Source organism: Stegostoma tigrinum, chromosome 13 (genome assembly GCF_030684315.1).
Source record: "Stegostoma tigrinum isolate sSteTig4 chromosome 13, sSteTig4.hap1, whole genome shotgun sequence".
NCBI classification, from domain to species: domain Eukaryota; kingdom Metazoa; phylum Chordata; class Chondrichthyes; order Orectolobiformes; family Stegostomatidae; genus Stegostoma; species Stegostoma tigrinum.
The window spans coordinates 36,555,231-36,579,823 of record NC_081366.1 but is presented as its reverse complement, the minus strand read 5'-3'; the positions used below and the strand labels follow the sequence as shown (position 1 = coordinate 36,579,823).

General features: G+C 40.6%; 1 protein-coding gene across 3 annotated transcripts in view; it reads left to right on the top strand.

Moving 5' to 3' along the window:
* Positions 1-1,385: 1,385 nt before the first annotated feature.
* LOC125458140 (5-phosphohydroxy-L-lysine phospho-lyase-like) overlaps positions 1,386-24,593 on the top strand; it is a 42,597-nt gene continuing 19,389 nt past the window's right edge. Inside the window, exons 1-6 of one of the 3 annotated variants that reach the window (XM_048543052.2) lie at positions 1,386-1,527; positions 3,384-3,502; positions 11,984-12,143; positions 15,007-15,081; positions 18,010-18,097; positions 18,194-18,310. In XM_048543052.2, the coding sequence (XP_048399009.1) occupies positions 1,469-1,527; positions 3,384-3,502; positions 11,984-12,143; positions 15,007-15,081; positions 18,010-18,097; positions 18,194-18,310 (618 nt within the window). In that variant the 5' untranslated portion in view covers positions 1,386-1,468. Of the gene's footprint in view, positions 1,544-3,383; positions 3,503-11,983; positions 12,144-15,006; positions 15,082-18,009; positions 18,098-18,193; positions 18,311-24,593 lie in introns of all 3 variants that reach the window. The other 2 variants (XM_048543053.2, XM_048543054.2) reach the window with 2 other exon arrangements.

Here is a 24,593-nt window from a genome sequence, read left to right as displayed (position 1 = left end):
CATGTCTTATCTTCTTGAAAACTACTGAAGTGACTTACAAAGGCTAACACAGAATTATAAATGAATCCATGGGAATAGGCCAGGAAAGGCCGTTTTGGTTATACGTGATGTTAATGTGGGGAATGCAATATCTATAAAGCAAACCTGTTTAGACTCAATCCAAAGAGATTAGCTCAGACGCAGAAAGGTTATGATAGGCAATGACTTTATGGAACTGGATCAAAGTAGCTGGAGACATCATGATGGTGCCAAAACTGGATGAGTCACAAATATTCCAAGTTGATTATTATAAAGTCAGTATGGTTATGACAATTGATTCATATCCTATACCAAAACTGGAGGATTGTGTCAAATTATTTGGTCACGCCCATTCCTAAAATAGAGTTACTAAATGCAAGTTCTTTTAACCAAGTGGGCGATGAAATTTTGGCTTTTGTTACAGCAGATGGACTTACCTGGTCCAAAGTTGTATCAATTTGGAACAAAAAATGCACCAGCAATGTTTCAATGGTTAACTGATAAAGAGATACAAGGATTGGTAATTCTGTCGTTTACGTTTGGTTGCTTATAGCTCAGCCTGGGAAGAGCATTTACACACTTGATTAAATTCTTTGGCTGTGAAAAGCAAAGTTAGCCGTAAATATGGATAAGAATGATGTGCTAGGGCCAAGGTGACTTCTTTGTACCATACTATGGGACACGGTCAAATCACACTTAGAGAAGCAGCTGTACAGGCTGCTTTGATTTTCCATGTAGAAGACAAAATGTGAAATTATGCATTATTTTGGCACGAGTGGATTCTATCACACTTAAAAGTGCACTGTTGCACTTTTAAAAAGCTGGAAATTTGAATGGGTGTTAACTTCCCTTTAAAAATTTGAAAGCTGTACCAATAATGGTACTGTTTTAAACCGTGCCAAAGTATGCAAAGCTGTTCGAACTGGCTGTTGATGAATGGCTTGTCAATTATTTTTTGAAGAAATTACCACGTGAACAAAAGATATTCAACTACTGAAACAAGAGACAATAGGTCTTGCTTCGGCTGATCAGCATTTTGGCATATACATTATCAACAATAAGGACAATATTGTTATCTATACGGACCATAATCATTTGGTTTTCTTGGAAGCATTTTCGGGACAAGCATTTACGATTGTTTCAAAACAACCGGGTCCACGAGCTTACTTGTTGGGTAGAACAGGGTGTCTCTAAGACCATGCGAACTACTCGAGCGGTAAACACATTAGTGGTATTTCTTCTATAACGCCATGATTACGTTATTGCATGACCGCGCCCTATCAATCAAATGCCAAATAAACTAGCAGGACCGTGCAGCAGTGGTACACTGTATCACCGCGGGGGGGCGAAATCCAGCTTCTGCTAAAACAAATGCCAAGTGCTGACGTATGCAGAGGAAGAGGGCAAGACCGATGTGACTCTTGGACAGACCAATAACTTGTAGCCGAGCATGGCTTCTGAACTTTACGACAAAAAAGAAACCTTAACTCTCCGAAAGAAGTACATCGCGTATGTATTCAGTCAGGTGTGCTCTCGCTGCGATTTATAACGGGGCTAGGCGGAGTAAAGTCCATGTTACCATGTTTGCGGTTTGTTTCAGCCTTATCAGCAATGAGCGAATTGCAGGTCCTTGTATCAGTCCCCTCACTGTTTATGTAAAGTAGCGTGAAGAATTGAAAGTGTTATTACTGAGTAGATGAGCTGATTGGAGACATTCCTGGAGGGCTGCTTATGTAACATTCACGTACAGTTTGTTCCTAAATTTAGCTCCTAAAGGGTGGCTAGCGGATAGATTAGTGAACACAGCAGGCCAAGCAGCATCTTAGGAGCACAAAAGCTGAAGTTTCGGGCCGAGACCCTTCATCAAAGAAAAAGTGGCGAGAGTGTTGAAGGTAGTGAATGAATTGTCCTTCAAGTAGATGGCCTTATTGGATTATTTTCATCCAGGCAAATGGCTAACTTTTTGAAACAAAATAAAGTACGCCTAGTTTGTGGGATGGAATAGATCTAATTCCTGCTTTGTAACTGGCCACAACTTTACTGTCTGCGCTCACAAAATAAGCAGCGACAAAAACAAAGGAAACTTTCAGGCGCAGCCTAGTCAGTCATGGGGCTGTCCTAAAATTGAAACAAAAAGGCCTTTAAAAGACGTGAGACAAGCCATCAAAATAAGGGCAGGTAGTCCTCTTCTATCCTGGCCTCTGAGCTCCTGTTGTAGCCACAGCATTTATGTTGCTCTCCTAATTAACTTTCAGGTCAATGGTAAATCCTGGGGTGTTGATGGTTGCATATTCATTATTGGTAATATCATTTGACATCAAAAGAAACGGTTCAAATTTCCTTTGTTGGGAATGGTTTTTACTTAGCACTTGTCTGGTGCAAATGTTCCGTGCCACAATTTTAGTACAAAGCCTAAATGTCCAACTCTTTCAGTAAATGTGGTCAGACTGAGTCAGTATCTTAGAAGATATGAATTGCACTGTAAACTGAACATTTCTAACCTTTTTATAGTGGAGGAAAGCTCATTGACAAAGCACTGAAGATATTTGGGCTTGGAATGCTGCACTGAGGCATCAGAGTTCCTGGCCTGTGGTGAATGGTGTTCAACAACCACAAATCTCCCTTTATCATAAGTTTAACCCAATGAGTTCTTCTGATTCTCGTTACTTCAATTTTACAAAATTTGGTGTATTTGAGATTACAAGTAAATAGAATTTCTTTAAAAAATCCTTCAGTGTCAACTAAAAACGTTAACCAATGCATCCCTACCCGTACCCACATAACTACAAAAGAGATGTTATAGCACACTTAAATGTGTGATTATACTTTGAGGCATATCTGAGCTCCAGGTGAATGCTTCATTCTCCTCAAATATGAACCTATGAAGGGCCATGGTGTAGAATTCAGAGGATATAAGTGTCCAGTACAAAGAATCAGAGAGTGCTAAGGGTGTGGAATGCCCTGCCAGCCAATATAATTAACTCAGCCAAATTAGGGGCATTTTAACAGTCCTTGGATAAGCATATGGATGACGATGGGATAGTGTAAGGGGAGGTTGCTTAGATTAGTTCACAGATTGGTGCAACATCGAGGGCTGAAGGGCCTGTTCTGCGCTGTATTGTTCTATGAACAACCAGCATATATTTAAAAATCCTGTACTGTGGACAGCTAACTAGAATGAAGGTTTATTGTTTTTTGTGTTTTTATTCATTAAGACAGCATTGTGTTACAAAGACTTCATGTTTTGTTTTAATGGTAACGTATAGTGCAGTTTAAAAATAGCATTAGGAAAGATTAAAAGAATAAAAGGTTCAAAAATCTATAAATGATTTAGTTATATTGTGATCTCTACATTTTATTTTCAGATCTTCTTGCAGGCTTTTTTTTCCTGATGACCCTATCAAGATTGTCAGAGCTCAGGGGCAATATATGTTTGATGAAAAGGACAGAAAATATTTGGACTGTATTAATAATGTTGCTCATGGTAAGAAGCTCATCTAAACGGATGACAAAGCTTACATAACCATTAGGGAAGCTGTGCGTAACATTTACACTTCTTACAATTTTTTAATATATTCCTGGCTACTTTGCTTTCTACTTTTTTCCCCTCTTGTCGCAACATTTTAATCATCAGTTGCTGGAATCTAAAACACTCTTATTCCTCAAATTTACCACCATTCCTTGCAATATTATAAACCTTCTATTTTAATCTGATGCTATGCTTAATGTCTTATTAAGGCCTGGATGAATCTATTTTGTTAAGGTTTTGTTCGTTTTTAAGTGGAATTTATTTTCACTGAATACTTTGAATTGTTTCTTTAAATTGGCTTTATTTAAAAATTTTAAGAGTCTTGTCACTTTCAAACGTATGAAATTCAACTGTATTTACCATTACACGTTTTGCAATGAGATTATGAATTAATTAGGTCTCAGTAAACAATACTACATCTAAAATAGCTTTATCACTATTTGGTTCTAAAATAACTCCATGAAGGCTGGTATCCTATCATCAAGTCATTCTTTATTTACATGTGCCTAGTACATGACACTGACCCAGCTAGATCAGAGCTGGCTCCTAGACTGTTTATTTCTTTTTGGCTGCCAGCTCAGTCAGTCACTTCAGCAGAGGAGTTTCTAATCTCCTGATATATATATACGCATATTTTCCCCCCCCCCAGTTATTTAATCCCCTTTTTTCCCCAACCCCCCCAGTTCTCCAGTACCCTTGTTGTGCATGTGTAGGTGAGAGACACAGTTTAAAGAAAAACTCCAGGTTTGCAAATAACTTTATTAACATACCACCAGCAGAAAGAAAAACAGCCAAAGAATCAGTATCAAGCACAGCCCATCGGGGCAAAGCCTACCTGAAAGGAAAAAAAGTGAGGGGAAGGGAAATAAGGCACTCCACACCCCGCAGTGCCCATCTCTTCTGAAAAGTATCGAGAGAGTATTGTTGGACAACGCGTGCTCCTTCTCTAAGGAGACACTTCTGTTTATATCGGTCAGCTAGAACTCCCTGATTAGACCAGATTAACAGCCCCAATCCATGAGGTCTGCCTGACTGATGTCATTCCAATCACGACATTCCCTCCCCCTCTACGTCCTGGGACCTAGGCCCATTTTTTCCCTGTAGCTTCTCCTGGGGTGTTTTCACACCAGATCTGATTCCTCTGACTCTGCCTTGGATACTAGCAGCATGTACTAGCCCATTGCCCAGAGCAGCTCAGCCAAAACTCACCTTCCACAGGTGATAATGGCAGTTTGCGACATCTGCTGGGTCCATCTTGTCCTCAGAGGTTTCTTAGCTGCTTGACGTAAGGAGAGAATCCACGAATTCTGACAGGCTTGCCAGATGTTCTGAGGGGCCAGGTGTGTTTTGCTCCAGCTCTGTTTGTGAGGCTGCAGCTTTCACATGGGCCACGTTCTTCTTCAGGACCGCCTTGCCTACCCAAACTTTGAATGTCATGGGACCTAACCTTGTGTTGACCGTGCCTTTTAACCAGCAGGGCTATTCCTGTCATTCCTACACAGGAGACTTTGTCTGCTGAATTAAGCGGCCTTTCTTGCTTAGAAAAGTCTTGTGTCTAGCATTGGCTTTCCTAATGCTGTTTCGCAACTCCACCCTACCACCTCCAACCCATCCAGCACCACCACTTCTAAGATGATCAGACTTAACCTGGTGCGGCATCTTCTTCACATTACCACTAACGCTGGAGCTGTCTGTATAGCACGAGAGGTGGTCCCATAATCAAACAGGAACCAGGACATTTTGGTATCAAGTGAAGCTGGAAATGGTTTCTTTAAGCCTGCCTTCAAAGTTTAAACAGCTCTTTCCACCAGACTATTGGACATTCAATGGTATGGGGCTGTCCTTGCATGGCGAATGCCATTCAACTTTAGGAAATATTCAAATTCCCAGCCAGTAAACGATGGCCCATATCTGTGAACAACGCTTCTGGGAGCCTGTGTACTTCAAAAGATACTCACAGCTTTTCAATCATTGTCCCCATGTTTGATTGAACTGTAGGCACATCCAACCACTTTGAATGATCATCAACAACAACTGAAAACATAGACCCTGTGAAAGGGCTAGCATAGTCAGCTTGTAACTAAGTCCAGGGTTTACCTGAACAATCACATGAATGTGGGGCAGCTGCTGGCAGTAATTTTCATCATTGTCAGCATGCTGGGCACTGCCCCACCAACACAGCTATGTCAACATCTAGTCCTGATTGCCAGACCTAACTCTGTCAACATCTTCATTTTGGACACTCCTGGAGAAGTTCAGCCAGTATCTGGCAGCGACCTTTGCTCAGGACAATCATTCTTTCTCCCCATAATAATATGGGGTCCTCACCGGATCTGGAAAGGTTTCAATCTGGTTGGCTCAACGCATCTGCATTTGCCACTTGGATTCCCCAGTGTTCCAAATTGTAATTGTATGTGCTCAAAATAAAGGCCCACTGCTGAATTCAACCCGAAGCTAATCGGTGGAATGGCTCTGTCTCTTTATGTAACCAAAACAGTTGTTTGTGGTCTGTGGTCTGTTACTATTACAAATTTACATCTGTAAAAGTAATGGTGGAACTTCATCACAAAAAAGATGACCACCAAACCTACCTTCTCTATCAGAACCTACTTTTGTTCAGCATACACTATCCAACATTGCCACATTGCTTTTCATTGGTCTCATGTTATTTGCCTGGAAAATATAACATGTTCCAAAGATCAAATGAGTCAAGCTTCCCAAATAATTGCCAGAAATGCTTACCCCAATTTAAAGCCAACTGTTGCGAGCAAATCTATGCAGGGTTCTTATTTTCCCTCTCATCACCAATGAAATAATTCCACAAAGGCTGATATCCTGTTACCAAGTCACCCTCTATTTACATGCACACAGTACGCAACACTGATCCAGCCAGCTCGGAGCTGGCTCCTAGAGTGAGCAGGAGCCCTGACGCTCTTGCTTACATCTATCAGCCAGGGCTCTTGATTGGACCAGGTTAATAGCCCAATAACTCATTTTATGAGATCCACCTGGCTGCCATCATTCCAATCACACAGGTTCCACATTGTATTGTTCGAGAAACTCTAAGAAAAGCATTCTTGCAGTTTGTCTTTATCAATTTGAATAGGCCAATTTATATGATGATGGAGAGTCACCATACAATTAATTGCATTGTGTTTGTTAGAAGCTTCAGCAATTCACTGTTAGGGGCCTATCATGTACTTGCACCAGGATTTTCTAAGTCAAGCTGTTCCAAATCTCAGCCATACTGATGTGACTTCCAGCTCTCCCGAGCCACGATCCTTAATGACTAATGCCGTCATGTCATCCCTTACTACTGGGGCTATGCTCACTCCGTCCTGTCTTGTCTTCTGCAGTGTTCTGAACTATTTAGTATTCAACAATCACTCCTACTTCAAAGTATTTTTAATCATTGTTCAGATGTGTTCTGACAGACCTCTGGACTAGGTGGGCCTTGAACTAGGGCTCTAGTCCAGAAGTAAAGACACTATCATTGTACCTCAAGAACCCACACCCCTACATCTAACCTAATGTAGAAGGGAAGCTCATTGATCATCCAGCTGAAGATATTTAAAGCTAAGACCCTATCCTGAGAAACACCAACAGTAGTGTCCAGGTGTTCAACTAATTGTTTTGCAGTAGTCACAACCCGAATGTTCAATGGCTTCAACCAATGGACAGTTCTCAACTAGTTCAGTTTTACCAGGACTTCCTGATGCTACACCTTGGTGTCAAGGACAGCTAATCTTGTCTCACCTCAGGAATTCAGGTCCTCGCCCATGTTTGGAATATGGCTGCTTCAGTTCTGGAGTCGAGCAGTCCTGATGAATCACAAACTCAAATTGAGCATTAGTCAGCACATTATTGTTGGACAAATGTTGCTAGATGGAGCTATTGACAACAACTTCCATTTGAGTCGTAGAAACGTTCAGTATGGAAACAGACCCTTTGGTCCAACTCATCCAGGCTGACCAGATATCCTAAATTAATTGAGTCCCTTTTGCCAGCATTTGGCCCCTATCCCTCTAAACCCATCCAGATGCCTTTTAAATGTTGTAATTGTACCAGCCTCCACCACTTCCACTGGCAGCTCAGTTCATGCATACATCATCCTCTGTGTGAAAACATTGCCCTTTAAGTCCCTTTTAAATCTTTCCCCTCTCACCTTAAACCTATCCACTCTAGTTTTGGACTCCCCTACCCTGGGGAAAAGACCTTGCCTATTCACCTTATTCATGTCCCTTATGATTTAATAAACGTCTATAAAAGTCACCCCTCAGCCATCAATTGCCCAAGGAAAATAGGCCCAGACTGTTCAGCCTGTATTACTTTGATGTCTGAGGCTGGACTGTTGAGGCAGTAATTGACCAATATTCATCCTGCTTTCTGTGTACGGGCTATTCTCCACTTGAAAAGGGTTTAAAAATATGCTTCATAGACATTAGGGCTGAATATACTGACAAAATAGCAAAATTGCAATCAGTGGCTGGAAGCAGAGCACCATCTACAGGTATAGATATGCACATACAGAGCTTTCATCAACTAGTATTATTTTGGAGTGCTGAGTGTAAAGCACTGATTAAAGTAACCTTTATTAAGACACAATGGGTTAGCTTTATCATTAATCCCTCTGCTACAGCACAGGCTTTTTGCGCATTTTTGAACATTTTGGAAGCAGAAATCTCTTTCAAGACAATTATGTTGATTCTGATTATTTTAGACAGTGTTTACCTTTAAACTTACTGAAACAGTAACACCTTGCAATTCCTTAGCATTTTCAATATATTAGAATGTCCCAAGGTGCTTGACAGAAGCATCATCAAACAAAAGTTGACTGTGCTACATTTGGGGCGATTATCAAAAGCTTGATCAAAGCAGTGGATTTTAAGGAGCATTTTAAAGGACAAAAGAGGGAGGGGCACAGCACAAAGGTATGACTACCAGTTACGAAGTGAGTAAACTGAGGGTTATTCAGGAGGTCAGAATTGGAAGAGTGCATATATCTTAGATAGTTGTGTAGAATCAGAGATGTAGAGCACAGAAACAGCCCCTTCAATCTAACTTGTTTATGCAGATCAGATATCCTAAATTAATCTAGCCTGATTTGCCAGCATTTGGCCCATATCCCTCTAAACCCTTCCTATTCATATACCCATCCAGATGCCTTTTTAAATTAATTATTTTGTACCAGCCTCCACCATTTTCTCTGGCAGCTCATTCCATACACGCCTCACCCTCTGCATGAAAAAGTTGTCCCTCAGGTCCCTTAGCGAAATTTACAGAGCTACAGATAGTGAGACCAAGGGATAATTAAAAGCAAAGCTGCAAGTTAGGTAGAGCTGGGTGTCATCAGCATACATATGGGAAATGACACTGGTTTTCAGATGATGTAGATGTGATCTAGGAGGGGCCAGGGATAAATCCTTGTGGATCACCAGAACTAGTAGTCTGAGAGTGGGAAACGATTCTATTGCTGCTGAATCCATGGTTCCAACAAATTGTTCAGTAGAATTCATTCAACCACTGATCTCTCGGTATTCAGTATTATTCAGTAGACTGCACCTTCCTTCTCCCCACCTCCAGTCAAGCTGTACTTTGGACAGATGTTGGAGAAAGATGGTGCAGTCAACTGTGTGAAATGTTACAGACAGATAACAAGGATGAACAGAGATGGTTTACCTAATAGTAGTCACACAGGATGTCACTTGGGGTTTTGATGACAGCTGTTTTGGTACCGAGGAAAACCAGATGTGAGGGCTCCAAACAACGATTTGCAGGAAAAGAGACAAAAACGTGACAGGGTTTTTTGAGGATGGCAGATTTGAAGGAGAGACAGCCAACACCTGAGGGGTCATTTATAATCTTGATTAATGTGTATATCGGGAGCAATTAGTCAGCTGTTTGGTCAGAATAGCGTTGATCAAGTTAGAGGTAAGTCTTCAAAGCAAGATGGGCTCAGAAAGAGCATAAGATGAGATAGGAAGAAACTAGAGGAAGACGTAAATTTGCGTTTCTCAGCACAGTGGACTCGAAGCAAGGAATATGGTAGAGGCAGCTGATTGGATGGTCTTGATCTTCATGACAAAGAAGGACATGTGCTCATCATACTTGTTATTGAGGGTGAGGATGGAAAAGATGGGAGAGGGATTTAAGAAGATCATTTTAAGACGGCTAACACATCAAGGGGTGTGGCTCAGCAGACAGCTGCAGATATGTCATGGTGACTGATGAGGTAAAAGGTGGTCAGTCGAAATTTTGAAAGTGGAAAAGTGATATGCAGTACATAAAAACTGAGTTCCACAAGATCTTTTTTTTAAAAAAAGACATTTTATGCAATGTTATTCATTCTGAATGCTTTGCAAATTAATTGTTTTTACTGAAAACATGTTTGAAGAGGCATTGTGATATTTTTGGAAGGAAACCTGAACGATGATTTATTTCCAGTCCAGATTAATTGATTTGAATTGAGTTTTTGTTTGCCTTATCGACATTTCTTTTAAAAAGTTGTTCACATACAGAGAACTTTGCTGGACAGACAGTATTGTGATTTCCATCAAATAGAAAAGTAATTTGCTAAAACAAGGAAGCTGTAAATGAAGTCATTTAATTTTTCTTTGCCCTAAATTAAACCAAGTTTAGAAATTTTGTTACAGAAATTTTTGTCACATTTAACATGTACATAACACAAACTATCCATTATAGAATATAAATTACTTTTGGAGTTTTGGGGAGCAATGAGCGGTTGAATGAATTCTCAAAACTTTTATGAAGCTTCAAACAGCCAGTAAGAATCTGTTACTTATCTAACCACTGATCCAGGGAATGATGTTTGAACAAGGACAAAAAAAAATAAGATTTTCAAAGGAATTAACTAATGCTTCTACTCAGAATGTTAAACTACTTGGTGAAGTCCTTTTAAAAGTCTTTTGAGGATAACATGTTTCCAAGATTTGGTTACAGTTTCCCAAACAGATTAACTGTGGAAATGGGCCTCATACATAATTGAATTGTTACAAAGTGACTGCCTGATCTTGTTGTTCAAATGGAGTCCTGTGCCAGTTGTTGAACAACATTGTGAAATTAGATATCAACGAAGTGGGGTGTATTTCAAGCTCTAATTAGTACTTCTGGGCCTATAATAGCTTCATGGGCTACCAGAGGGTCCTGAAAAAAAGCCCAAAATTTTTTTTCAGATTTTGTTAAACAACCATATGTCATATGAACCAAAGGAACAGGACCAGAAATAAGTTTGCTCCTCCATTCGAGAAGATTGTGACTGACATCAGCTCATTTCTCATGATGTTTAAAAAAATCTGCTTTGGTCTGAATAAACTCACCAAATGTGTTCAGTCGTTTAAGGTTAAGATTTCCAAAGATTCACAATGCCCGAGTGAAAATATCACTCCCCTTTTCATTCTAAATAGCTGACCTCTGACCCTGACACATTGCCTCCCCATTTCTTGACCTTTGACCCAGGGCGTAAGGCTGTCAGCATCTACCCTGCTAAACTTCTAAGAATTTCATGTATTTCAATGAAATAACTTTCCATTTTTAAAAACACCAGAACAGTGTGACTACAAATAAATCTTCATAAGATAGTCATCTCATTTCAGCATACATCTAGTGAATCTTTTTGTAGCAAGTACATACTTCCTTAGGTGGGAAGGCTATAACTAGACATAGTACTGCAGGCTGGGATCTCACCAAAGTGCTCTACAATTGCAGCAAGACGTCCAACCCCTTTATAATAAATACTAGCATATTGTTTTCTTTCTAGTTTCTTGCTAAATGTTAACTATCTTTATCTTTATGTATAAGAACATTTAAACCCCTCTGAATACTATCACTTATCAGTCCCTCACATCCAGGGATGCAACTACCTGGCCTTTACCAGGCAATCTGGGATGGCACAGTGGCTCAGTGGTTAGCACTGGTGCCTCTTAGCACAAGGGACCTGGATTCACTTCCAGCTTGGGTGACTGTCTGTATGGAGTTTGCACGTTCTGCCCGTGTCTGTGTGTGTTTCCTCTGGGTGTTCCTAATTCCTCCCAGTCTACAGATGTGCAGGTTAGTTGGATTGGCAATGCTGAATTGCCCATAGTGTCCAGGGATGCACAGATGAAGTGTATTAGCCATGGGAAATGTAGACTTACAAGGCTAAGGTAGTGAGGAATGCCCTTTGGAACGTCAGTATGGACTCGATGGGCCAAATGGCATTCTTCCACACTGTAGGGACCTTATGATTCTACCTAAATGGGGGTTACTGCCTGTAATTAAATGCAGCGAGGGCTAGTGCTGAAATTATGTGAACTCCGAGACCAGAATTGGACATAATGGATATAGATTCCATTGAAAGAATGGTTGTCATTAGTTTTCATTTACGAAGCTGTATGCAAAATGAATTTCCTGCTTTTAAACATGTTTTTCCTTTCACAGTCGGGCATTGTCATCCAGAAGTTGTGAAAGCTGGATATATGCAGATGCAAAAACTGAACACAAATTCACGTTTTCTACACGACAATATAGTCCATTATGCAAAGAAATTATCGGAGACACTACCACAGGAACTATCAGTTTTCTATTTTGTGAATTCTGGGTAAAATTTGATTCTGTTAATTTGCTACGTGTATATTTTCTTGAAATATTTTCATATATCAATCCTTTCAAACAATAGTTGTATTTGATTTTTATTATTCTAGGTGGCTTAAAATTCAGTTTTTTGTAAGTTTATCCTTGACACAAGATAATTAAACTAAAAAATGGATTTCACTGTAATCAGATGTTTTTCTTCTCAATATTATATGTAAATATAAAAAGTTTTGAAATTAACCTTAAACTATTGGAAAGGATGACTGAAAATACCTAGTTGATGCCCTAACTGTCAGATGTAGCTCAATTCATGTGCTGTAGCCTCTGAGTCAGAAGATTCCGTGTTTAAGTCCCACTCAAATTGTGTTTGGTAATTGTGCTTTAGTAAAGGTGTTCTGCACTATTGGAGATGCAAGTTTTCAGGTGAGACATTAAACCAAAGCTCTGTCTACCTTCTTAGGTAAATGCAAAAAATCCCACAGTGTAATTTCCAACAAAAGTGGAATTATTCCCAGTGTACCGGCAAGTACGTATTCCTTAATTGACACCACAAAGAATGATCACCTGAATGTGATCAGAGATAATGGGAACTGCAGATGGTGGAGAATCGAAGATAACAAAGTGTGAAGCTGGATGAACACAGCAGGCCAAGCAGCATCTCAGGAGCACAAATGCTGACGTTTCGGGCATGGATGAAGGGTCTAGGCCCGAAACGTCAGCTTTTGTGCTCCTGAGATGCTGCTTGGCCTGCTGTGTTCATTCAGCTTCACACTTTGTTATCATCTGAACATTATCACTTTGCTGGCTGGGAAGTTTATATGTGAGCAAAGTGGCTGCTATGTTTCGTACATTTCAAAAGTGCCTAAATTACAGAAGTGATTCTGTAATGCACCTTAGGACAGCCCTTGTCAAGCAACATTTTTTAACTTTTGCCATGGAATTAACTTTAAAAATAGCTTGATAGCTTGTTTTATTACCCTTCCTTCTTCTCTTTGAAGACAACAACTCTCTGTTATAGTGAGATATATTTCAACAGTTGTTTGCTATTTTGTATTTGAGTCAAGTGCTCATTATTGATTTTTGTACATTGGCTGTGAATTTTAGGCGTCTTTTAGATTTTAGTTTTGCAGGGAAACATGTTGTAGTTGAGTCAAATCCTCATCCTGACACCATTTACTGTGTAGAGACCAGAAGTATGATTTTTTTTCCCTCCCGAATGCAGGAGTTTCAGATTAATTGCAGTATCAGAGCACCTATGTGGGGATCAACTAATTCGATGACCAAAAATCAAACAGTAGGCATCTTGGTTGATAAGAATGAGCCACATAATGGGGAAATCAATGGAGATAGTAAGAACTGATGCTGGAGTCAGAGATAACATAGTGTAGAGCTGGAGGAACACATGTTTTTCTGACAAAGGGTCTCGACCCGAAACATCAGCTTTCCTGCCCCTCTGATGCTGCCTGGCCTGCTGTTTTCCTCCAGCTCCATACTGTGTTATTGGGGACTCAATGGAATAGTTTTAATTTATTTCCAGGACATTTTCCAGTTCACCAAGATTCTCAAAAGGAGAATAAATTAGATATGCTTTTACGGTTTTGGGTCAAATTATATTTTGTACATTAATTGACGGTGTTTTAACTGCAAATCTTTCCTAATACATACACACACACACACACACACACATATATAAAACACCTATATACATCAGGGTGAAAATGTCTGCAACTCTTTAACATTAAGTATTTTTTAAATTTAGATTACTTACCTTCCTTTAAATATTCTCTTGTGTTCTGTTTTACTGCTTTTTTTCTAAGCAGATCCTACACACACTTTGAAAGAAGCAATTATCTTTCCTGGCCAACATATAGTATTAAGGTGCCATCTCCTAAAACAATAAAATTCCCTTGTAACAAGAGCTGGACATTTTAATCTACATCTACTGCCATGAGCACTTTTCTAAACTTCCAAAAAGGACAATGTTTAACTGTTAGTGACAGAAAAAACTAAAAAACAAATCAAGAAAGAATTGTTTCTTAATTATCAGTAAGTCTTATACCAATTTTAATCTAATAATGCTCTTTATATGCCATGGTGTACATTTCTGTAGACCAAGTATAATTTTTATAACAACAATTTTCTTGGGCCTGGTGAATATTATCATGAAAGAAAGATCTGCTTGCTCCCTGTGGGTTCTTACCAAATTGCAGATACCCTGCCCCAGACTGTGATTTGTTTGTCCTTTATCCTGTAGGGAAATGGTAGCCTAGTATGTTGGGTGTTGGTCAGGCAACCAAGATTCCAATGAAGCTGTTACTTTTTGTGCTAGAATCGGAAAACAACAGTGAACTCTTTGAGATATTATAGAAACCTAAATGGGTTCAACAACTCCTCAGCAAAAAAATAGTCTACTCCTAATCCAAGCTGTTTGTTTTAAAACAGAGTCTTGATATAAATTGGGTAGAATACCAGCGCAGACTGTCCACCCAACTAGATTGTGAAATTCCAGTGAGGTTCAGGGACAATCAGGTTCTAAAGTTAGAAAAAACTAAGTGTTGGTGCAGCTTCTTCTCATTTTGCTAGTCAAAAAGAATCCCTGATTTTTCTCAGGAAAAATGACAAAATCGCACAGAAAGTCAGAACTAAAGTACAGACTGAATACGACATAAGACAACTGCGAAAAAACAAATACTTACATTATGGGAGAATCTACAATGAGCATTTTCTTTATACACACTATGATACGAATGTTAAAATGTCAATTTTTTTTGGGATTTTAAGTGCATCTTATAGGTAACTAGGAGACAAATTTGATATTTTCATTGCTCATGTACAGCTAAAAAATTATTTCCTTTCTTATCTTATTACAGTTCAGAGGCAAATGATCTTGCCATCAGGCTGGCTCAACAATATACACAACACAAAGATATTGTTGTGTTAGACAAGTAAGTTAGTTTAAATAAGTTTGTGAATTGCTGAGCTAACAGGTTTTAATACATAGTTCTTTAGAAAATTTTCAACTTTAAGCAGTTTTCTTTACAGTGGTATCCTGCATGGAGTTCCATACCCAATGCCTGTATTTTGTTGAAGATGATATTTCTGTTGTATTACAATATTTAGGCTTTTTTTTTCATTAAGTTATGGATTTACCTTAATGCAATATTACCTTAATGCAATATTACCTTAATCAGAGAGGGTATCACAGCTACAGAAGCTTCCATTGTCGAGGAAGATCTGCCTACTGAGTCAGTATGGGTGGAAATTAGGAGCAGCAAGGGAGTAGTCACCTCGTTAGGGGTTTACTACAGGCCCCCCAATAGCAGCAGGGAGATTGTAGAAAGCATAGGTCGACAGATTTTGGAAAAGTGTGGACGCAGTAGGGTTGTTGTAATGGGTGACTTTAACTTTCCTAATATTGATTGGAACCTCCTTCGAGCAGAAGATTTGAATGGAGCTGTTTTTGTAAGGTGTGTTCAGGAGGGTTTCCTAACGCAGTACGTTGACAGGCCGACGAGGGGAGAGGCCATTCTAGACTTGGTGCTCGGAAACGAGCCGGGGCAGGTATCAGATCTTGTGGTGGGAGAGCATTTTGGTGATAGTGACCATAACACTCTCTCATTCTACATAGCTATGGAGAAGGAGAGGATTAGGCAGAATGGGAGGATATTTAATTGGGGAAGAGGAAACTATGATGCGATTAGACACGAGTTAGGAAGCATGGACTGGGAGCAGTTGTTCCATGGTAAGGGAACTATAGACATGTGGAGATTGTTTAAGGAACAGTTGTTGGGAGTGATGAGTAAATATGTCCCTCTGAGACAGGCAAGACGGGGTAAGATAAAGGAACCTTGGATGACGAGAGCGGTGGAGCTTCTAGTGAAAAGGAAGAAGGTAGCTTACATAAGGTGGAGGAAGCTAGGGTCAAGTTCAGCTAGAGAGGATTACATGCAGGCAAGGAAGGAGCTCAAAAATGGTCTGAGGAGAGCCAGGAGGGGGCACGAGAAAGGCTTGGCAGAAGGAATCCGGGAAAACACAAAGGCATTTTACACTTACGTGAGGAATAAGAGAATGGTCAAAGAAAGAGTAGGGCCGATCAGGGATAGCATAGGGAACTTGTGTGTGGAGCCTGAGGAGGTAGGGGAAGCCCTAAATGAGTTTTTTGCTTCTGTCTTTACGAAAGAAACGACCTGTGTAGTGAATGAAACCTTTGAAGAGCAGGTGTGCATGCTGGAATGGATAGAGATAGAGGAAGCTGATGTACTGAAAATTTTGTCAAACATTAAGATTGACAAGTCGCCAGGCCCGGATCAGATTTGTCCTCGGCTGCTTTGGGAAGCGAGAAATGCAATTGCTTCGCCACTTGCGAAGATCTTTGCATCCTCGCTCTCCACTGGAGTCGTACCTGAGGACTGGAGAGAGGCAAATGTAATTCCTCTCTTCAAGAAAGGAAATAGGGAAATCCCCGGCAATTATAGACCGGTAAGTCTCACGTCTGTCGTCTGCAAGGTGTTAGAAAGGATTCTGAGGGATAAGATTTATGACCATCTGGAAGAGCATGGCTTGATCAAATACAGTCAACACGGCTTTGTGAGGGGTAGGTCATGCCTTACAAACCTTATCGAGTTTTTTGAGGATGTGACTAGTAAGGTTGATGAGGGTCAAGCTGTGGATGTGGTGTATATGGACTTCAGTAAGGCATTTGATAAGGTTCCCCATGGAAGGCTCATTCAGAAGGTCAGGAGGAATGGGATACAGGGGAACTTAGCTGCTTGGATACAGAATTGGCTGGCCAACAGAAGACAGCGAGTGGTAGTAGAAGGAAAATATTCTGCCTGGAAGTCAGTGGTGAGTGGGGTTCCACAGGGCTCTGTCCTTGGGCCTCTACTGTTTGTAATTTTTATTAATGACTTGGACGAGGGAATTGAAGGATGGGTCAGCAAGTTTGCAGACGACACAAAGGTCGGAGGTGTCGTTGACAGTGTAGAGGGCTGTTGTAGGCTGCAGCGGGACATTGACAGGATGCAGAGATGGGCTGAGAGGTGGCAGATGGAGTTCAACCTGGATAAATGCGAGGTGATGCATTTTGGAAGGTCGAATTTGAAAGCTGAGTACAGGATTAAGGATAGGATTCTTGGCAGCGTGGAGGAACAGAGGGATCTTGGTGTGCAGATACATAGATCCCTTAAAATGGCCACCCAAGTGGACAGGGTTGTTAAGAAAGCATATGGTGTTTTGGCTTTCATTAACAGGGGGATTGAGTTTAAGAGTCGTGAGATCTTGTTGCAGCTCTATAAAACTTTGGTTAGACCGCACTTGGAATACTGCGTCCAGTTCTGGGCGCCCTATTATAGGAAAGATGTGGATGCTTTGGAGAGGGTTCAGAGGAGGTTTACCAGGATGCTGCCTGGACTGGAGGGCTTATCTTATGAAGAGAGGTTGACTGAGCTCGGTCTCTTTTCATTGGAGAAAAGGAGGAGGAGAGGGGACCTAATTGAGGTATACAAGATAATGAGAGGCATAGATAGAGTCGATAGCCAGAGACTATTTCCCAGGGCAGAAATGGCTAGCACGAGGGGTCATAGTTTTAAGCTGGTTGGTGGAAAGTATAGAGGGGATGTCAGAGGCAGGTTCTTTACGCAGAGAGTTGTGAGAGCATGGAATGCGTTGCCAGCAGCAGTTGTGGAAGCAAGGTCATTGGGGTCATTTAAGAGACTGCTGGACATGCATATGGTCACAGAAATTTGAGGGTGCATCCATGAGGATCAATGGTCGGCACAACATTGTGGGCTGAAGGGCCTGTTCTGTGCTGTACTGTTCTATGTTCTATGTTCTAATATACATGCTACTGACCATATTCTGCTTTGTATTTAAAGTGCTTACCATGGACACCTTAATTCATTGATAGATATCAGCCCTTATAAATTCCGAAGTCTAAGACCACAGAAGGATTGGGTTCATGTGGTATGTTGAAATCTAGTCATTAAACTGTTACTGTTTATCAGAGGATTTACTTTGTGATTTTCCTCTCAATTAAAACATATATTACTTCCTGGACAGGCACCTATTCCTGATACATACCGGGGAATGTTCAGGGAGGATCACCCTGATCCAGCCTTGGCTTATGCGAATGAAGTGAAAGCTGTCATTGATGAAGTAAAGAAGAAAACTCGTAAGGTACAGTATTAATGTTAAGACAATGTTGCGCCATATAACTAAATAAAACTATCCGGAAAGAAATTCTAGAGGCAGGAATATGAAATCAATTTTGTTTCACTAACACAATGAAAATTGGGCAAGATGAAGGTCTACCAAATTATCAGTTTTGCATAGGCACAAGAATAAAAATGCAAAAAAGGAACCATAAGAGGTTTCTTTATATAGAGATCTGTGAAACTGTAATTAACATCTAAGGTTAATGATAAAGGCAGAACCTATGTGAGGGTTTGAGATAAGAATGGATAGATGAATGAGGGAAGATTGAAGGGATATGGTAACAGAGTGCTTACATTTAATTATAACTAGTTGCTCACGTGAAGGATAAATGCCATCAAGGATCCATTTGATTCAGTGGTCAGTTTGCATTGAAATTTCATGCGTAGTTAGGAAAGTTGGTAATAGAGTTTGAAAATCATTATTTTTCTGCCAACTGTTCTGTATTTTGAACCTCAAGTCTAATTTTTTTTTACTGCCTTGATGCTGCAGATGTTTTAGAAATTTCCATGTTTTTTTCCATTTGGAACAGTAGACACTAAGAAAATATTTCGATTAGAATTCATCCTTCCAGTCAGAGTCTAATGGCTTTTATGGAAGTGGATGTATGCAAGTAACAAGCTTTGGTGTGGCATTACCATAAGTGTCTGTTCACACTCACTGTCTGAGATACAGTGTGGAATTAACCGCATATTTAATCTATTATATGCAGACGAACAAGGATTAAGAGATGGTTAAAAAAAATCTGATTTTATTGATAAAATTACCATCTACTTTATTCTTTCACAGAGGTGAGTTTTGCCAGCAAGACCAGCATGTATTGCCAATCCCTAATTACACTTGAACTGAGTGGCTTGCTACATTAATTTAGAGGGTATTTAAGATGCATCGATATTACTTTGGGTCTGGAGTCCCATGTAGGCCAGACCAGGTAAAGGTGGTACATTTCTGCCTTGAAAGAAAATTAACGACCCAGATGGAATTTAATAGTAGTCAACAATGGGGTCATGCCTGCAATTACATAACTAGCTTTTTCCCTTCATTCCAGATTTACATATTGGATTTAAGTTCTACCAGCGTGGGATTTGAACCCATACCCTCAAACCATTAACCTGAAACTCTGGATTACAAGTCCAGTTACATTACCATTATTCCACCATGGAAAACATATGGATATACATTGCTCCAGAATTTAATATTGGAAATTGACATCTTAAAGGGATCAGCAAAAATCAATGACAAAAATATGATTTGTATTGTATTTTGCTTTGGAACTAACCACTGCCAATTAATTTTTTTTCAGTTCATTTAAGAGATGAGGGTGAGCTAGCTGGGCCAGCATTTGTTGCCCAATGATTGTTGATCTTAAGGTAGTGGTGAGCTACCTTCTCGAACTGCTGTTGTCGATTTGGTATAGGTAGAGCAACAATGATATTAGGGACAGTTGGGTAAGGATACTGCCACCAATTCTTATTATGGTGAGTCTAAGGGCTTGTTGGGTTACCAGTGATAGAAGATGAACTACCAGTGAGAATTAAAAGTAGTAGTTCTTGTTTTAATGACTAAACATTGTTTACTGCATGATATCAATAGGTACAAGATACATTGGTAAGTCAGATATAAAAACTAAGACTATCAAGATTCAGGAATGGCACATATAACCTGTTTGTTTCGCCACCCAAGACTGGATGACATTGTTAGATTAGGTGAGTTTAATACAGTCTCCAACGTTCACCCTTTCAGAACCATTGCTTTATACAACAGATTGAGTGATTGATTGATTTATTATTGTCACATGTACTGAGATACCGTGATAAATGTTATTTTGCATGCTATACAGACAAATTGTACCATAGAAAGTGCATCAGCGTAGCAAAACAGAGTGCAGAATACAGTGTTACAGCTGCAGAGAGAGAGAGAGAGATATCAGAATTAACATTTGAGAAATCCATTCAAAAGTCAATTAACAGTGGGGGAAACGCTGTTCTTGAATCTTTTTGCTTATGTATTCAAACGTTGATATCTTCTGCGTGATGGAAGAGGATGCGAGAGAGTATGGCCATAGAGAGAGAGAGAAGTCTTTGATTATGTTGGTTGCTTTCCCGAGTTAGTGGGAAGTACAGGTGGTGTCACTGGATGGCAGGCTGGTTTGCATGATGGACTAGGCTGTGTTCATGACTCTGTAGTTTCTTGCGGTCTTAGGAACAGCAATTGCTGTGATGCATCCAAATAGGAGGTTTTCTGTACTGCATCTATAAAGATTGGTAAGATTCCTTACGTACTTGCTGAATTTCCTTAGCCTCCTGAGGAAGTGGAAACATTGTTATGCTTTCTTGACCATCACATTAATGTGGCTGAACCAGAACAGATCAGTTTGTGAATTAAAGAGTTGACTGGCAGTGATTAATACCTATTACATTATTAAAAGTGTACTTGAACTTTCAAATAAAACATGTAATTTCAATGGTGAGAAGGACAATGAGATGCCATGTTCACAAAGCTAAACAGCAGAGTGTTGGTTGTCTTGTGAAGCAGTGATAGCGTCTGTCGGCCAGAAAGTCTGGTTTAACTCCAACCCATCGTAATGATGTTTCATAACACATCTGAACAGATTGAATGGAAATGAATTAGCTTTATTGTCACATGTAAACTTTTCACTGTACTCAAATTTGAGTACAAATCACTCCTTATGGCACCATCTTAGGTGTAAAGGCAGCTAGGTACAGCTTCTGCAGTCCAAGCTCTTAGGAAAAAAAATAGAAAGTCTAGTATTGCAGTTTATAGGAATAAATGAGAAAATCAGGTTCAGAACAATGGTCCTTCCCACTTAGCCTTCAAACCACGCTGGGCTACTGTTCTGGAATCACCTCAAAGCCAGAAGTCCATGCTCAGGCCATGCCAGGCCAAAAGACTGCCATGCCAGGCCAGGAGAATATGGGTGAACACTTTCGGCTTTGCCTTTTAGCCATCTCAGTTTTCTTTTTTTAAAATCGTGTTAGGCCGGTACCTGAGTTCAACTTGATAAAACAGGACTCTGTAATCAACATCTTCGCTCTTCCAAGTTTGTGTTAAGGATCCTCACCTCTCAGCAGTATCCCTTGGACTTGTCTTGCAATTGCTCAGGAAAAGCAGCCTCAGAAGCACTTCTTGGACTGAAACTCGCAACAAAAGATTTAACAAAAGAGACACAGCAGAGTGGTACAGCTGTGAGCAGTTTTGGACATCTATATTTAACTCTGCGATCCTAAATCAATATTGCATGACTAACTTTCTAGGTCTATAGATGGATGATTCCTGTGGTTGATGGCTATTCAGCAAATCTCACTTTAGTCTAGGAACTTAACAGTTAAGCAAATGGTTAAATTTTGTTTTCACAGTAACTATATTTAAGTAACCAAACAGTAGGCATTTGCAGTAAAAATAGAAACATAATCCGGCAGCATCTGTAAAGATAATGGCCCCAGTATTACCTCTAAGAAATTGAATAAATTTTGAGTGAGGTACCATCATGCCCACGAGTGTTTCAGACCCGTGACCTTTTATCAGCCTTCAGAAGTGTTAGAGGTGTAATTGTTTTTAACCCAGTACAGAGGCAGGGAATTTATGACATTTATGCCTGTACAGAGGAGGCATATGTTTTAACTCCTCCGACTTCCTTCAGGTCTAACAATCACAAGTGTCTTAGGCTCACCTGTTTTCAGCTGCTTTACCAAAGATCTTCCCCACATCTTAAGGTCAGAAGTGGAGATTTTCACTGTTTGTGCAATGTGCAGTACCATTTGTAAGTCCTCAGATACTAAATGCAGAGCAATATGGACAATATCAAGGCTTGGCCTGACAAGTGTCAAGTAACATTCACGCTATAGAAATGCAAGAGAATGACTGTCTCCATCAAGGGAGAATCTAACCATCATGCCTTGACAATCAATGACATTACCATCACTGAATCTCCCACTATGAAACATCCTGGAGGTTATCACTGACCAGAAACTGAACTGGATTCACCATATAAATACAGTAACTACACAGCAGTTCAGAGACTAGGAATCCTGCAGTGCACAACTCGCATTGTGACAACTCAAAGCTTGTCCACCATCTACAAGGCACAAGTCCGGATACAAAGGGCCATTCCCCACTTAGCTGGAAAAGGGCAGCTCCAGCAAGACTTGAAGCTCAACACCATCCAGGACAAAGCAGGCCACTTGATTGGCACCACATCCATCAAATACAAAAATCTAAAATTCAGTCCAATAATCATGAACATGGTGATTTTTGTTTCGCAAAGAAAAATCAGTTTCCTAATACAATCTGCACTAGCTGTCCATCTTGGAGTTAAATCTTTGTATCGAGTGAAGTATGAGTGGTAAGAATAAACAGCCAAGTTGTCACCATCCTCAAAAAAATCCACCAAAACTCAGTAGTGGCAGCAGTATGTACTACCTACAAGATGCACTGCAGAAATTCACCAAGTCTCTAGGTAAAATTTTCCAAACCCATGGCCACTTCCATCTAGAAAGACAAGGACAGCAAATATGTGGGAACACCACTGCCTGAAAGTTCCTCTCTAAGCCACTTACCATCCTAACTTGCGAATATATTGTCATTCCTTCACTGTCACGGGTCAGAATTCTAGAACTCCCTCCCTGACAGCATTGTGGGCTTACCTACAGCACATGGACTGTAGTGGTTCAAGAAGGAAGGTCACCACCGCTTTCTCCAGGGCAGTTACAGCTGGACAATAGATATTGCGCAACAGAAGTGACAATGTGGATGCCTCTTAAAGTCCCTCTGGGCAAGTAGGGATATGCTAAGAAAATGTTTTTGGAACCAGTGATGTACAAATTCCATGAATGAACTTTTTAAAATATCTTTTGTGTGGCATCCATGTTAAAGATTGAATCAAGTTATGTGAAAGAAATCCCGCCCCTTATCTAGAGCGTATGTTACTTCTTCAAAGAATCCAAAAAATTGGTAAAGCAGGACTCGCTTTTCAAGGACCGCAATTTCCCCTCCAGTGGTCGAAAACGCCCTCGATTGCATCTCTCGCATTTCCCGCACCTCAGCCCTCACACCCCCTCCCCACAATAACAACAATGATAGAATTTCCCTTGTCCTCACGTATCACCCTATCCACCTCTGGATTCAACGCGCCATTCTCCACTCCTTCTGCCACCTGCAACCTGAGCCCGCTATATATTTCCCTCCCCACTCTTATCTGCTTTCCAGAGGGAACGCTGTCTCTGCAACTCCCTTGTCTGTTCCACACTTCCCACTAACCCCACCACCCCTGGCACTTCTTCCTGCAACCACAGGAGGTGCTACACATCCCTCTACACCTCCCACCTCACCTCCATCCCAGGCCCCAAGAAAACCTTCCACATTAAACAGATGTTCAGCTGCACATTCACTAATGTGGTATATTGTATCTGCTGTTCCTCACGTGGCCCCCTCTACATCAGGAAAACCAAGTGGACGCTTGGAGACTGCTTTGTAGAGCACCTACGCTCAGTTCATGACAAACGACTGCACCTCCCAGTGGCGAACCACTTCAACCCCCCACCCCAACTCCTTAGACAACATGTCCAACCTGGGTCTTCTCCACTGCCACAACGATGCCACCCAAAGGCTGGAGGAACAGCATCTCATATTCCGCTTGGGAACCCTGCAGCCCAATGGCCTCAATGCGGACTTCCAAGCTTCAAAATCTCCCCACCCCCGACCTCATCTCAAGACCAGACCCTCTCGTCCCTGCCTCCTTGATCTGTCCATCTTTTCTCCCACCTATCTGCTCCTCAATCCAACTATCATCGCCTCTCCCTCTCTATTTATTTGAGCCCCCTTCCCCTTCCTGAAGGGTCCATTCCAAAACGTCAGCTTTCCTGCTCCTCTGATGCTGCCTGACCTGCTGTGTTCATCCAGCTCCACAACCTTGTTATTCTCAGACTCCAGCGTGGGCAGTTCCTACTATCTCAAGGAAAGTAGGACTTTTATTTCACAAAACTATGTTGATTCTTCCTGGTTACTTTGGGTCTAAATGTCCAACTGTAAACTATGAATTGATCAAATTCAACAGGGTCCAAAACACAGTTTAAAAGCAAAAAAAAATTTGTTTCTTTCAGCTTAGTAAACTGTATTTGCTGCTCCTGATGTAGTATCCTCTACAGGAGACCGAATGCAGACTGATAATTCACTTTGTGGAATAGTTCCATTCAGTGTGCAAACGTAACCCTGAACTTTGGGGGTTTGC